Below are 15491 nucleotides of genomic sequence, written 5' to 3'. Positions count from 1 at the left end.
CAGGACAAAGATGTACAAAGACTTCTCCAGGCATGTTTACCAACACACAGAATGCACGTATCTCCATTTCCCCAGCTGCGCCGAGAGACGGGAGTGCGCTTCAGCTATTGGCACCGACTTTAGCTTCAGTTTTACATTATTAAAAAATGACCTACAGTCACAGTTCTTAACAAAACAATACCCAGTAAAAATTTTGAGTGAACTGAAAAGCAAATATAAAACATTAATAAAAAATAACAAAAAGCTAAGCAATTTACAGAAGAAACTCTGTAAGAATCTAGTCCTCCAACACAAATACACAAATAAAATGCCAAATATTGTACTTGAATACAATCTAAATATATTAATGTCTCTTCATTTTAAATATGCAACTATCATCTTTTTACCACTCTCATCTTTGGTGTAATAACTTTTTAAAAATATTTTTTATTTTTATTATTTGTGTTTTGTGTGTGCATGCGTGTGTGTGTGTGCATGTGCGCGCACATACATGCATGCAGGTACCCAGGATCTGGGTCAGCTGATGTGGGTGCTGGAATCTGAACTCCGAGTCTCATGATTAAGCAGTAAGTGCTCTTAAGTACTGAGCCCTCTTTCCAGCCACCCTACCCTCCCAATTTTATATTGCTGATAAGCAAAGAGTTCCTTTTAGGACTTTAAAGTTTGTATTCTCCATCACACTTATCCTCCTAAAATGCATATGCTGAAACCATAGCCTCCGGTGTTAGGACGAGGTCTTTGGAATATAATTAGGTTATAGGGATGGGAACCCTAATGGTGGGATTCCTAGCAAGGGCTCCACACATACCACTGTGCTAATACAACACGCCAGCCGGGGATGTAGCCCAGCTGGTAAAGCTGGTCTCGCATCCATGAAGACCTGAGCTTGTTCCCTAGCAATGCACACACTTGGCATGGTGAGGCACATCTGTTATCCCGGCACTCGGGAGGAGAATGCAGGAGGATCAGCAGCTCAACTCATCTTTGGCTAGATATCAAGTTTGAGACCGGCACGGTCTACATGATTCCTGACTTACAAAAAAAAAAGAATAAATAATAAAAAGGAAAGAGCTTGCTTCTGCTCTCTCCCTTGATGGCGGGAAGCAGGGCTTTGGACCTTGAACCTTCTACTCTCTAGGATGGCAGGAAATAAATCTCTGCTATCTGACCACATAACCTGTGGTCATCTGTCATAGCAGCCCAAACTGGCTAATAGAGCCATGATTTTCCTTTGAGGAATTTTGGCTAGAGTGCAGCAATCTGAATGTCTCATCAAGTGCCTTCATTTTAGATGTGTCTGGGCAGACACGCTTAGGTTAAAAATATATACAGATACATATAATTGGCATTCCACGGTGGAATCTTAAGTTTCTAAACGTCCTTGCCGTTACTTCGGCATGATGCATAATTATTACCAGTGACAGGAAAGTAAACATTCGGATACCCCAAGCAAATTTTCTGCCCAAATTAGATTTTATTCAGTTTTCCACCTCTACAACAGAAATCGTCTTTTCATTTGCAAAATTTGTATACTCTTAAAAATGCATGGAAATGAAAAAGAGTGTTTTCTAGACGAGGCAAGAAACATCATTACATAAAATGTGTTTCAGAGAGTGTAGAAAAACAAAACTGTGATTTCAAATTCACTACACCATAAATTGTTCAAACACTAAACATTTTTTTTTTTTTCCGAGACAGGGTCTCATGTAGCCAAGGCCAACCTTGAACTTTCGATATAGTCAAGGGTGACCTAGAACTCCTGAGTTTCCTGTCTCTACTTCTCAGGCCCTGGGATTATAGGTACCACCGTACCCCATTTCTGTTATGTTTGAGATCAAACCCTGGGCTTCACACATGCTAGGCTGGTTCTCTACCAACTGAGTTTCATCCTCAGCTCCTAGAACCCTGAGTTTAGAAAGCTACCTCTGAAATGTTACTTTCTGGATTGTGCAGTCAGCACTTGGGAGGTGGAGGCCAAAGGATCCCAAGTTCAAGGGCATTCTCAGCTACACAGCTACTTCAAGGTCAACCTGGGCCTTAAAAGACTACGTCTTCAATACAAAGAGATAAGTCCAGTTCAGGGTTCTAGAAGATCTCCCAAGGGGCAAATGGAAAGGGAGAGGAGTATATTGGAGAGTACGGCTATTCTTATTCTCAGCACCCCTGCGCATGGGCTTCAGACTGTGGATCACTTTTATGGTCCCCTGCGCATGGGCTTCAGACTGTCGATCACTTTTATGGTCACGTGAAAAGGCATTGCAGTTCCAGCAACCCCACAGCTGTCTTTGATCTAAACTGAGCATCGATTCATTTCCTAAGCTTTGTCCTGGGTTAGATAAGGGTGTCCCCTCCCAAATGGTACTGAAACTCAACCCTCATCGCGGCAGTGCTGGGATGGGGGACTATTGCTATTGAAAGGTAACTGAGTCACGAGGGACAGCACCTTCAAGAATAGATCCTGGATCTTTCTAAAAGGACCCGTGGAAACTGGGGGACAGCTTAGTCACTGAAGTATTTGTTTGAAACACGAGGACTTGCAGTTGGTCCCCAGAACCCATATAAAAAATCTGGGCACAGTAGTGAGTAGCTGTAATGCCAGTGCTGGGGAGATGGCAGCAGGAGGAGTCTGTGGGCTCACTGGACATCCTGCCACCTTGCTTGGGGAGATCTAGGTCAGTAAGAGACCCTGTCTCAAAGAAACAAAGAGGTGCAGAGCTTAAGGGAGTATAGGAATGACACATGAGGCTGTCTTTGGGCCCCCACATGCATTCACACCCATCTCCACATAAACACATTACCACAAGTGCACGCACATGTTAAATAAATTCCTATTCTTTAGAAATAAACCATTCTCCAGTATTCTACTCCAACAACACAAACGGGCACTGACAGCCTTCCCAAATTGCCTTCCAACACTGCTTGAACACGGGAAGATGAATAGGACAGGCTTTTACTTGAGAAGCTCACAGTCTGTTCTAGACTTACCTCACGCCACCCCATTTACCAAAGCTAACTCACAAAATCAAATACGAGAACTAAAAGTTTGGCAGAAAACACCAGAGAAAGCCTCTGCATCCTTGGGCTAGTAATCAAACAGTTATTAGGCCATACCACTAAAAGCATGAACCATAAAAGAGAAGAAAGCTAAGGCGGACTTCGCAGACATTAACAGGCAGGCTGTGCCAGCGGCTCAGTGGGGAAGAGGAGCAGTCGAGCATGTGCAAAGCTCTGAGCGTGATTCTCTGCTCCACAGTGCGTGGGGGCCAGCCTGGGAAACGTGGGAGGTTGTCTGAAGTGCTTACATGGATTGCTTGATGCTAGGGTGAGAGTAGAGTTCCTGTGAATTTGGGGAGGAGGCAATGGCAGTGTCCTAAAATGAGATCATGTCAAGGGTACACAATTTTATAAATTTACTAAAACTCATTTGATTGCATACTGGTCACTGGATTTTTTTTTTTGTGACATTTAAATTACACTTCAATAAAGCTATTTAAACACACACACACACACACACACACACACACACACACACACAAATCTAGGGTCTGGAAGATGTAATCCAGTTGGTAGCATGTTGACCTAGCATGCATGAAGCCCTGAGCCCAATCTGTATTACATAAACTGACAGTACACACCTGCAATGCCAGTACTCAGAAGGCAGAAGCTGAAGGTCAGTCTGAAGACACTATCAACTCCAAGGCCAGCCTAGGCCCCATGAAATCTTGTCTCCAAACAAATAAACAAAAATACAAATCTGCCTAGGAAAGCATGATTGAAACACAGCACCCGACAGGAAACAAAGGTTTCCCCGTCTGGCCGCCCTTTTACTCACGTGGCTGAGGATGACACGTGAAGGAACTTGACCTTTTGTGGAGCTGGAAACCCAGGCCATGCCTGGTGCGTCTTATGCTTTCCGAGCTAAATTGCATGTCCCCTGTGGTTACTGAAAACTCAAAATAAACTTACAAATCCTAAGAAAGGCAACACTGACCTTGCCAAAACAAATAAAGAGGAGTGTGAGAAGCCATTCAAACACCCGAACTGCCTGAACAATACAACATGCACTGTGTAATCATTTCAGTCTAGAAACATCTCATCTGGAGCAGCCAGGGCTCCTAGGAAATAACCATCTTCTAAGGCATGAAGGGGTTTACAGGAAAACTTTCTGTCTAGTTCTCCATCTCCACGGAGATGCAAACAAAACAAAATGATTTAATAATCAGCAAGGTAAATTTAGAATAAACACAAACAGCACTGACAGTAACTGCCATCAAATACCACATAACTTTAATGTAACTCAGATATTCCTGCAAACAGTTCCCTAGGTGATCATTAAGACAAGACAAGACAGGGCAGGCAAGATGGCTCAGCAGGTAAAGGTGCTTGCTACTAAGGCTGATGACTTGAGTTCGATCCCCAGGATTCACATGGTAGAAGGACAGAATTGACCCTTGAAAGTGCTCTCTGACCTATGTGCATGTACCATAGTACATGAATACACACACACACACACACACACACACACACACACAAATAAAAAAACAACTGTAATTTTTTAAAAATTAAAAAGAGACAAAGCATTTTTTAAAAGATTTATTTATTTTTATTTTATGTGTGTGAGTGTTTTACATGAATGACTGCTGTGTGTGCCTGTGTATCTGAGAAGACCAGAAGAGGGTACCAGATCCTCTGAAACTGGTTGTGAGCTGCCATGTGGGTGCTGGGAACCAAATCCAGGTCCTATGCAAGAGCATCAGGTAATCTTAACTGCTGAGTCTCCTCTCAGTCCTGTGGAGTACATTCTTAATCCCAGAATTAGGAAACAGGAAGATCAGGAGTTCAAGGAACACTGGTTGCACAGTGAGTCTGAGGTCAGGCTGCAACTGGGACCCTACCCTAAAGTAAACCTGGGGCTGGGATGGATCTCAGTTGACGGAGTACTTTTCTAGTGTGTACAAAAGCCTAGTTTTGGTTTCCAGAATGCCATGAAGCTGTGCATGGTGACACACACCTACAATCTCAGCATTTAAGAAGGAGAAACAGGAGTATACAGTGTTTAAGGTAATCCTTGGCTACATAGAGAGCAAGGCCAGCCTGGGCTACATAAGACGCTGTTCTAGAAATATCTAGTAATAGACAAGGCAGATAGTTCAGATCTGGTGCCAAATGCCTGAAGTTCTAGCATTTGGGATGTGGAGGCAGGAGGACTCCTACGAGTTGCAAGTTCAAGGCCAGCCTGGGCTACACTGTGAGTGCTCGTCACAAAAGCAGAGAAGGGCTGGACGGATGATTCAGTTGGCAGAGCAAGTGCTACGCAAGCTGCTAAGCTGTTTGGATCCCCAGCACCCACGTAAGAACCCAGCATGGCGGTGTGTGTGTGTACGGCCGCAGAGCTGGAGGACAGACAGGCAGATTTCTGAGGCTTGCTGGCCAGCCAGCCCAGCCAAAAAGGCCAGCTCCAGGGGCAGTAAGAGATCCTGTCTCAAAAAATAAACTAGTGAGACAGTTCAATTGTCTATTTGGCACAACCTAGACTCACACAAGGAGAGACTCAGTGAGGGACTATCTACACTGGATTGGACTGTGGGTGTGCCTGTGTGTGGGTGTGTGTCTTGGCCTGTGGGGTGCCTTGTGGAGGTGGGTGTCTTGGCCTGTGGGGTGCCTTGTGGGGGCGGGTGTCTTATGTTAATTGATGTGAGACGAGCCAATCCACCGTGGCTGGATGTGAAGTAGTGGAGAAATCAAGCTAATGGGCAGGCAGACTGTACTCAAGAGTTCATTTCCCTTTGCTCTGAATGTGACATGACTGGCTACTTGAAGTTCCTACCTCAACTTCCCCACAAGGATGGTCTGGAACCTGGAATTTTAAGCTAAAATGAACCCTTTGGTTGGGGCTGGAGAGATGGCTCAGCGGGTAAGAACACTGACTGTGTTTGTAGGTGATCTGAGTTCAAGTCCCAGCACTCACTTGGCAGCTCACAGCTGTTTGTAACTCCAGTTCCAGAGGCTCCAACACCCCCACACAGACACACATACAGACAAAACACAATGCACATATAATAAAAATAAATAAATGAATAAACGTTTTGTCTTCTGAGTTGCTTTCTGTTGGGTATTTTACACAGCAATAGAAATGAAACCAGAAGTGGAGAACGATAGAAGAAGATCACCAAAGTCAACCTCTGTTCATGCATGAGTGGGTGAGTACACCCTCCCACCCACCCCGCCCACCACCACACACCAAGCACGCACACATGACTGTTTGACAGTTGGGACTCAGACTTGGACAACCTGACACGGACCAGGTCTGGGGAGATGACCATGATCGCCGGCTTGCACAACCCTTACCTCGATATCCCGATTCAGTTGCTTCACGATAGCAGTTATATTCCTGATATGTTCTTCCAAGAACAGCCTGGCTAAGCGGTCCCCTCCCCCTTTGTTCTGCATCTTCTGCAAACTGCTGACGATGTCGTCTTTGATGCGGAAGGCATGCTCCACCAGGGCTGCCGTGGTTTTCTCATGACAGAGGATCCTGTCTTCCAGCTGCTCCACCAGGCTCACAGAAGAATAGGGTGCCATGGTCAGGGACTGGCTGTGTCGGGGCATGGTCCTCACTCGCCTGTGGAAGGGAACCACCGGATTACAAGTGGCTGGTGGGGAAATGGAAATCTTTCAAGCCCGACTTTAGACTCCCCAAAGAAAGAAATACAAATTGTCTCCATTAACAAATGAGACTCAAGGAAAAGTTTCTACACAAAAGAGCTTTCTTTGGGAGCTAGACAGGACTTTAAGGTGACTATGCCCATGGAATTAAGAGGGCTGTTAGCAGGCTCGTGGCCTCCAGGAAGCAGGAGGCTTCCCCTTATCAGGTGTGATAGCCAGAGCAAGCTGACCCCAGAGGTCTGTTGACCTACTGCCTCCCTCTCCCGGTCCCCAAAGCATGAACTCCAGAGTCTCTAGGAGCCAGGCAGTTCCAGAAATGAGGAACAGACATCGTACAAGAGACAATCACAAGGGCTTGGGACTCTGGAGAGTGAGAATATCCCCTAGGGTGCCATGGATTTGTTTCACCCATAAAAAGAAATGAGGTCCTTTGTAAAATTTATTTGTTTTGAGGGGCTATCCAAATGATACTGCAGGATGAGCTAGGAAAAATCAGACGTGGCTGTGAGATCACCTGTGGCTATGAGATGGCTCATTTAGCAAGGACTTATGATATGCAGGCTGCGCAATGCCTTTCTATAAGCCAGTGTTTCCCCACAGGCATCCAATAAGCAACTCCCGATTTCAAAGGGCTAATGGGAACATTTGCCTCCAGCTCCACAGTGATTTCACTGTTGGCAGGAAACCCAAATCGATTGCAGAGCCACTGTGAAATCTCTGCCTTTGGGGGTCATGGAGTGGTCCACAAGAGCCAGGATGTTAAAATGCTTTTCTTGCCCTTAAACAAAATGACCCTTTACAATGTGAGGGCCAGAAGCTCTCTCTACCATAACCCTCACACCCTCTAGCAACCCTTGTGGGATGGGTGGAAAGAAAAAGTATACCTTAGATGCATATTTTCCAGATAGTATACCCTTCCTGGGTGACAAGAGAAGGAAATACAGTGTCCTGTTGGGCCATTTTCTTTTTAATAATTCACATCTGTTGGGGAAAAAAAATAAGTGCTAAATTATTGAGCAGTTTATACCTAGGATATAAAGGACCTCAAACTCTGATTATTTAAGATACCAGGAGGCTCCTAAGTTATGTGGCTACACCAATCAGCTGCAGTTTGTAAATGCTTTTGACTTTACACGTGAAATAAAAACCAAGTGCTTCCCAAGAAGGAGGAAAAGGCTTGAAAACCAAAGGCTCCTGACACTAGGGCAGCCAATCCTTATCAGACAGAGGTCAAGGACCATTAAATGGAGTGTTCAGAAGTTTCCTCATTCCCCACCCTCATCTTGAGCTTGAAAACAACTTTCCCAGAAGCAAGACCCTCACCTCACCTCCTGAAACCCCTGGCCTAGAACCCAGCCCTTTGCACATGCTAGACAATTGTTCTGCCACCCAGCGACACCTCCAGTCCCCAAAGCAATTTCCTTAATAGATTTATTCAATCTTGTACTTCTCTGTAGAGATTTTGAATAAGCCGCTTTAGTCAATCTGATCTGGTGAGCAATTAAGACAGCTTGTTCTTGTTTCTAAATGAATCAAAAATAAAAAAAAAAAACAATGCATGTGTAACGGAAGCTGATTTGGGGGAACCTATCTATCCACGAAGAGAATGGCATGGCAATGCTTAATTGAAAAACTTGGCTATAAAAAATAACCATTCATACCAAATCTTACCTCTGCACAGTATTTGGCTGTCGCGATTCATCAGGAAATGGGAGTTTTTCAAAGGTTTTAGAACTTAGGTTTCTCAAGCCCGTGGTTAATTGGCTTAAACAATGAGTGTGGGTACCGAGGCGCTGATGCTGTAATTAGCCCCGTTCCGAAGCTGGGTTGAGAAGCATTTCTGACTGACACCATTGTTTTGGCATCGGTTCTCCAGTGTTTTATTTTTAGACTTCCAAAATGTGAACATTTCACTTCCCCAGACAAAGAACTTCAATTTTTAAACAAATTACATTTAAGAGGACAAAAAGTAACTTATGTCAAACAGGCTATGATGTTCAACGAGGTCTTGGGTGCGGAAGAATTTCTACCATTTCGACAAAATAGGATCATAGAACGTGGAAACTTGGACGCATAGAAATACTTACACTTTTGAGGCTACATGACACTTTTATGGGATTTTCATTAATGAAACAGCCCAACTAAAAACTCATTTAGCATCTATTAGAAACCATCCACTCCTGTCTGGCACCCCCGAGTCAGAACTGCCGGCAATTAAGGAATTATCTTCAACTGTAGAGTTCTTTACTGAGACTATTGGTCCCATTCATTACAAACCAAAGGCCGGATGTAGACTTTGGCCATCCCTTCACTGAGGCTGATGCCACCCACCTGCCTGAGCTACGGAAGCCCCACCCAGACAAACCGTGTGAAAGAGGAGAGGATACACCCTTGACTCCTAGACGGGCTCGCTCAGCCCCAACACTTCCATTATCCGGCACAGACTCCACGATATTAGATTCCCTATGGCATAAGTTTATAAAACACACCAGCATATGCTTGGGGTTGGCGACCTTCCGTGGGTGCTGCAAGAATCTGCTCATCTGTTTAGTCACCTGTTTGGTTGGCAACAGGACTCTTTGCCACAGTAGTGGGAGGGAATCTTTATTTCAGCTGAAGTAGAGGCTGCTAATCAATCACTAGATTAAGTCCCTTCCCAGGTGGTATTTCCAGATCTTCCCATGGTCAACTCCAGTGTGCCTGCCTGATGTTAGCATCTCCCATTAGTTTATGGATCTGCTCTCTGACAAGTGGGTCTACGGTGTAAACAGGAAGGTCAGGGTCATGCGCTACTCTGATTGTGTCTTAAGTCCCTGAGGTTTGCTTTTATGGGGGTGCATTTTATTTTGAGATGGGGTTTTATCAATCTTGGAAGCAAACAACCTTAGCCACTGGCTATCCCACCAACCCTCTTAACTTCAGGTTTTAGAGATCCTGCAAATTTTCCATTCTTGCGACCACAGCCCCAATGCCTGCTTGCCCTCCAGCTTCCTATGGTGAGAAGCTGCCCTAACCTGGCTCAGCACAGATGCCCGGGACAGGACACCCAAGAGCAAGAGCAATCTCACCACTATCCTGCCATATGCACAGGCCAACAGTTTCCTGCTCTCCTTCCCTCTCCCATCTGACTCCACAGCCCCCCTTCTTCATATATGACTTGAACAGACCTAAGGCTGCTTTGAGGTTTTTGTTTTGTTTTATTGCTTTTTTTTTTTTTTTTGAGACAGCTCCATGTAGCCTAAACCAGCCTTGATTTCACTAGGTAGCCAAGCATGACCATGAACTTCAGATTCCCGTGCTTCTACCTCTGAGTGCTAACATCACAGATATTCACCACCATGCCCGGTCTACACAGAACATGGGAATCCAACTTAGAGTCTGTCTCCAGGCATGGGACTCCAACTTAGAGTCTGTCTCCAGGCAGCATTCTCCCAGCTGAGCTACATCCCCCAGTCCCTGTTTGAGGCTACTTTTAAACGTCATGTCCCTCTTCTCTTATCTACCTACCCCCTGTGCTAGATTGCTGGATTTGCCTCTGTGGTGTGAAGGGTCACTATCTGGCTTCTATCTCTCTTGGTGAGGGAAGAAGGGCTGTGCAGCTCAGAACAGGATACCTAATTTCCAAAGTCAACACATGCAGCTTGACCAGACCAAGGAAAGACCACGAGAAACAGCCATAGCTGTCCAATACTCCCAAACAGGCCTCAGACAGCAGGATAACACAAGAAATCAGGCCTAGCCTTCTTCGTAGGCAGCCGACGCAGCCCACCCCAAGATCAGAAGTTTGGAGACAAGGTGAGTCATTCCTGGAAAAGAAATTATCCTAACTCAGCCTATTCAAGGATGGAGGTGGCGTTTTGGTTGCGAGGTAGACCCGGGAGAACTAGCGAACCATTTGGACCGTATGTGATCGGTGAGGCTGTGGATCCTCACATCCAAACGTGCAGTGTTGTTCATACCTGGCCAATGGGCGATGACTTCCCTTCACCACTCCTTGACACTATCCGGATCCTAAAGCACCCCCAGAAACCTCCACTGCCTTGGAAGGGGCAAGACAAAGACTTAACCACTTTAAAAGTTGTGACAGTAATCTTGTTTGCTTCCCTGTTTGCCATAGGCTCTCTTTGTTTAGTCCAGGCTGGCCAATAAATTTGCTATGTAGCCCAGGGTGGCCTCAGAATCTCAAACCTCCCGCCTTGACTGGGCGCTGGAATGACCCGAGTGCAACCCTCCTGCCCTGTTCTATAGTACATTTTTAAAACAGTAGAAAGAAATCTGAGAAAATGCAACCAATAACATTAAGCGCATTCTCATTCTGTTCTCATTTTCAAAACACTTTAATAAGCATGTTATTTTCACGATTGCAGAAATTTGAACAAGTACTTCTCAAATAAAACAACAAACCAAGCAAGGAGCAGTAGCGAATGTAGAAAGTGTTCACTTTGAGCTGTAAAAACAGAGCAAGCCTCATGCTGGGTTCAAAAGACACCATAGTTCAATTAGAACAAACACGCTGTGGGCTTCACCTCCTCGTTCTCCTGCAGGCACCTGAGTTATGAGACCTGAGCCTGGCGCCTCTGTCCCAGTCACAGCTGTGATCATGGCCTGGGTTACCTGTTTGTGGGGATTTGGGCATCCGGCACAGACACAGCAGCACGCCACTCAGAGCACGCCACCCACAGATCGCCACCCGCAGCACGCCACCCGCAGCACGCCACCCGCAGCACGCCACCCGCAGCTCGCCACCCGCAGCACGCCACCCGCAGCACGCCACCCGCAGCATGCCACTCGGAGCACGCCACCCGGAGAATTTCCAAAGCCCTGATTCCAGGAGATGGGTAACGTGCTTACAGGAGACCCAAGCAGACATTTCCAGTGGAATGGCTTTGACACACTTGCCAAGGCTTGTTTTCTTCCCCTCGACTCTATTACACTATCAACGGGAATGCTGTTGCGCTAGACAGGTCAGGGGTGATTTCTATTGGATTCATAGCACTGAGTTTCAGAGGACTGGGGTGTAGCTCGGTTGGTAGCAAGCCTGCCAAGCATGCAGAAGCTCTGGGTCTCACCTCCAGCACAGCATAAGCCCAGTGTGGGAGGACATTTCCAATCCCAGCACTGGAGAGGTGGAGGAAGGGAATCAAGAGTTCAAGGTCATCCTTGACTATACAGAGTTCAAAGCCAGCCTAAGCTACCCAAGACCCTATCTCAAATAAAGGGGTGAGGGGGAGGCCTGGAGAGAAGGGTCAGCAGTAAAGAACATTTGTTGCTCATGTAGAAGGCCTGAGTTCAGTTCCCAGCACCCACAAAACAACTCAGAGCCATCCATAACGTCAGTTCCAGGGAATCCAGCCCCTTCTTTTGACCAACTAAATCATGAGCGTGACCCACATTACATACACACAGGCAGGCCAAACATCATACGCATTAAATAAAAATTTAAAAATCGGAAATAAGTACAGTTTAAGGAGTTCTAGGATGCTGAACACATTTCCTGGCTTTCCAGCCAACTCGGTGAGTTGGATTCACAAATAGCCCCCAAAGTGCAAGGAACAGTTTGGTGGCGCTACCTCAGCCCACTCGCCAGGGCTCAGATGATGCCAGTGTTGTGAGGAGAATCCCTGCAAAAACAGATTGGTTTTGTTCTTGTCTATTAATAGCAGTTATTTTGAAATGCTATTTAAATCTCTGTTGTTTATTTGAACCGCTTGTGGATGAGGGACTTTAGGGCAGCAGGGACCGTGCCCTATAGGAGTCTGTAGCACCTAGGAAGCCAGGCATTCTACCTCTTCACAAATGCTCATAGAGGCTCATCAGCCTTTTCATTTCTCTAACGGGGAAAAGCCCATCTTTTTTCATTATTGAGGTGCTTGTGGTGGCTTACTAAGAACGGCCCCAGAGACTCATTTATTTGCTTGCTTAGTCACCAGGGAGTGGCACTATTTGAAAAGATCCGGGAGGTGTGGCCTTATTGGAGAAAGTGCCTCACTGGGGATGGATGTAGAGGTTTGTTTGTTTGTTTGTTTAATGACTTTTTTAATTTTTATATTTGTATGTGCATTTGTGTTTTGCCTGCACATATGTCTGTGTGAGAACCATCAGATCCTCTGGAACTGAAGTTACAGACAGTTGTGAATTGTCATGTGGGGGCTGGGAATTGAACCTGGATCTCTGAAAGAGCACCCAGTGCTAACCACTGGAGCTTTGAGGTTTTAAAAGCCCAAGCCAGGCCCAGTTGTAATGGTTTGTCCTGTCCCTTTACAAGACAAGCCCCGCCCACTCCCCCTCCCCTCCACTGAGTCAAGCAGATTTTTCTTCAGCTTCCAGCCTGAATCCTTCCTTTCTGTCTCTCTCCCTTCTCCTCTCTGGTTCTCTTTGTCTTTCTCTCTCTCTCTCTGCCTCTCTCTGCTCTTCCCCCTTCTCCCCTTTCTCTTTTTTCCCTTCCCTTCCATAACCCACCAAATAAATATCCAACCTCACTCTGCATGGTGTGCCTGTCCATGTCTCTGTCTCTTACCTGCCACGTGGATCCCTGCCTGGGACTGGCTTCCTTCATGAGCCGCAGTGGTCTCATGCCTGCTGCCCACTGCTGCCCACTGCCACCACTTGGGGACCTGTGGCATTTTATTTTTACCATAACACCAGTCCCTCTCCTTCCCACTCTCTGTCTCTCTCTTGGCCTACAGATGAGGATGTAGCTCTCAGCTGTTTCTCCAGCAGCACACCTACCTGCATCCATGCTCCCTGCCATGATGATAATGGGTTAAGCCCCTGAAACTGTAAGCAAGCCCTCAGTTAAATGCTTTCCTTTATTTATAAGAGTTGCCGTGGCCATGGTGTCTCTTCACAGCAATGAACAGTGAGTAAGACAGTGCTCTGTCCAAGTGACATACCAGTGGCTGCCTCAAGATGCCCCTCCATCATGAGTGTGGCTGCAGCTTTAGGTCACCTTGCAGGAGACCCATGCACTCCTGCAAGCATGTAGCTGCACCCAAAGACATATCTTAATATTACGTTCTCCAGTAGCTATATTTAGTGACTTCTCTTTCTAGCATTAGCAAAGACACATTACCAAATGTTAAAAAGGGAATCTGCCAAGTGCAACAGCAAGAACAGAAAAAATATTATTAAAAGCGGGTATAAACTCTCTACCTACACCCGAGCTGCACCAGGGTTCACCCACGAGCGGGGAAGGCACGACTTCTGGTTCTGCAGGCAGAAGGCTGGCTGTGTGTGACTTTAGGCTTCTACCCTGCCTGACTTCCTAACTGAAAGACTAAGGATGCGGGCTTGGAAGAACCCCCAGCCTCCAGCCTGTGCCCTTGTCTGGGCCCTCGGTGGACACCACTGCCCTTCTCTGCCTACCCGGGAATCTCCTTCCCAGAGATCCTCCCATCCGGAGTGACTGCAGCACCGTACATTAACACTCTGACTATTTAGAGAGAGCAGGGGAGGACTCTTGAGCCCTTCCGCAGATAATTAAAAAACAGGGAGAAAAGCAATATGACATAAACAAAAAAAAAAAAAACAAGCTCAAGGCACCAGGGGTTTCTGAATAACATCTTCCTGGTTAAACAATTTTAAGAATTCCATAATTCAAAAAGCAGCCCCACACACTCTCTCCCACACAAACACGCTCTTTACTAAGCCATACTCCAGCAACAGGATCTCTGCCTCACCCACGAAGGGTGTCAAGGGTGTCGTTACCACAGCCACAAGCTATCAGGGGCTGGAAGCTGGCCACCAGTCAGCAGGGAAGACAGTCGCACCCAGAGGGAGGGTCCTATAGGACCCAGTCACTTCTTGTGCACACCATCCATGCTAAAAGCTAAGTGTTGCTTCAGGAGACACCCAAGTGTTCATTCAAGCTCTCTGATGCTTCTCAGGCAATGTATTCCCAGCCACTTTCCGGGTGTGACAGAAAGAAGTAACTATAACCCACTAGATCACTTGTTTTAAACCACTGAGTAGAACACTACATTTCTAAAAAAAAAAAAAAACAAAGGGACTGGGGGAGTGTAGCTCAGTGGTAGACTGCTTCCCTAGCATGCTCGAAGCTTTGGTTTCAATTCCCAGAACCATAAAATAAAGGGCGATAAGATCACATCAGTTAACTGCCCAGTCACAGAAAAGAAACAAATAAAAGATCATTCAACAGTAAAAAGCAAACAAGTTTCCCCTTTCTCCAAAAATCTGTCTGGTTTTATAGTAGAGAGTCGTGAAGATCCTGGGAACGGAGGAAGGGACGTGAGAGAGAGTCTGGCTGAAAGCCAATCATCAGGCCAGCCTGTGCGGCCATGGGCCTTGGTCAGAGATGCTTTCTTTTGCAGTGATCAGAGCTGAATGCAGACTCCTAAGTGGTCAAAGCGCTGAGAATAGATGATGGCCAATTACACAGCCACAAATAGGACATTTCTGTTTCACCCCTCCAAGACTCAGGAACCATCACCCGAGAGCTGGAGAAAGTGGGCATGGGTGTGGAGGGCTGACTTCTGGGGATGACAAGTAGGTGGCATTCATAGCAGCTGTGGGTGCCAGCACAGGTTAGGCCCATCCACATCCTGTCATGGAAGCCCAGGATGCCCTGATCCTCTGCAAGGATCTATGGTTGCTGGGGGAAGGAGATGCCTGGGAAGGTGCCCATACCCCTGTGATCAAACCTCCACCCACACTCCTGTAAGCAACCCTAGTGAGACCCTTGAGGATACACACACATGCATACATGCATGTACACATGCATACATATATGCACACATACACACATGTGCACACATGCATACATATATGCACACATACACACATGTGCACACATGCATACATATATG

At 46.2% G+C, this 15491-nt stretch overlaps 1 protein-coding gene across 2 annotated transcripts in view; it reads right to left on the bottom strand.

Annotated features, from left to right (window-relative positions):
* Positions 1-15491, bottom strand: part of Fam81a (family with sequence similarity 81 member A) — a 56124-nt gene that overhangs the window by 30455 nt on the left and 10178 nt on the right. For both annotated transcript variants that reach the window (XM_026779430.1, XM_005347670.2), the window contains exons 2-3: positions 7551-7647; positions 6349-6622 (exon numbers count right to left, since the gene is read on the bottom strand). In XM_026779430.1, the coding sequence (XP_026635231.1) occupies positions 6349-6622; positions 7551-7561 (285 nt within the window). In that variant the 5' untranslated portion in view covers positions 7562-7647. The remainder of the gene's footprint in view (positions 1-6348; positions 6623-7550; positions 7648-15491) is intronic.

Source organism: Microtus ochrogaster, chromosome 5 (genome assembly GCF_000317375.1).
Source record: "Microtus ochrogaster isolate Prairie Vole_2 chromosome 5, MicOch1.0, whole genome shotgun sequence".
Lineage (NCBI taxonomy): Eukaryota > Metazoa > Chordata > Mammalia > Rodentia > Cricetidae > Microtus > Microtus ochrogaster.
Note: the sequence above shows the minus strand (reverse complement) of the source record. Positions and strands in the feature narration are given on the sequence as shown.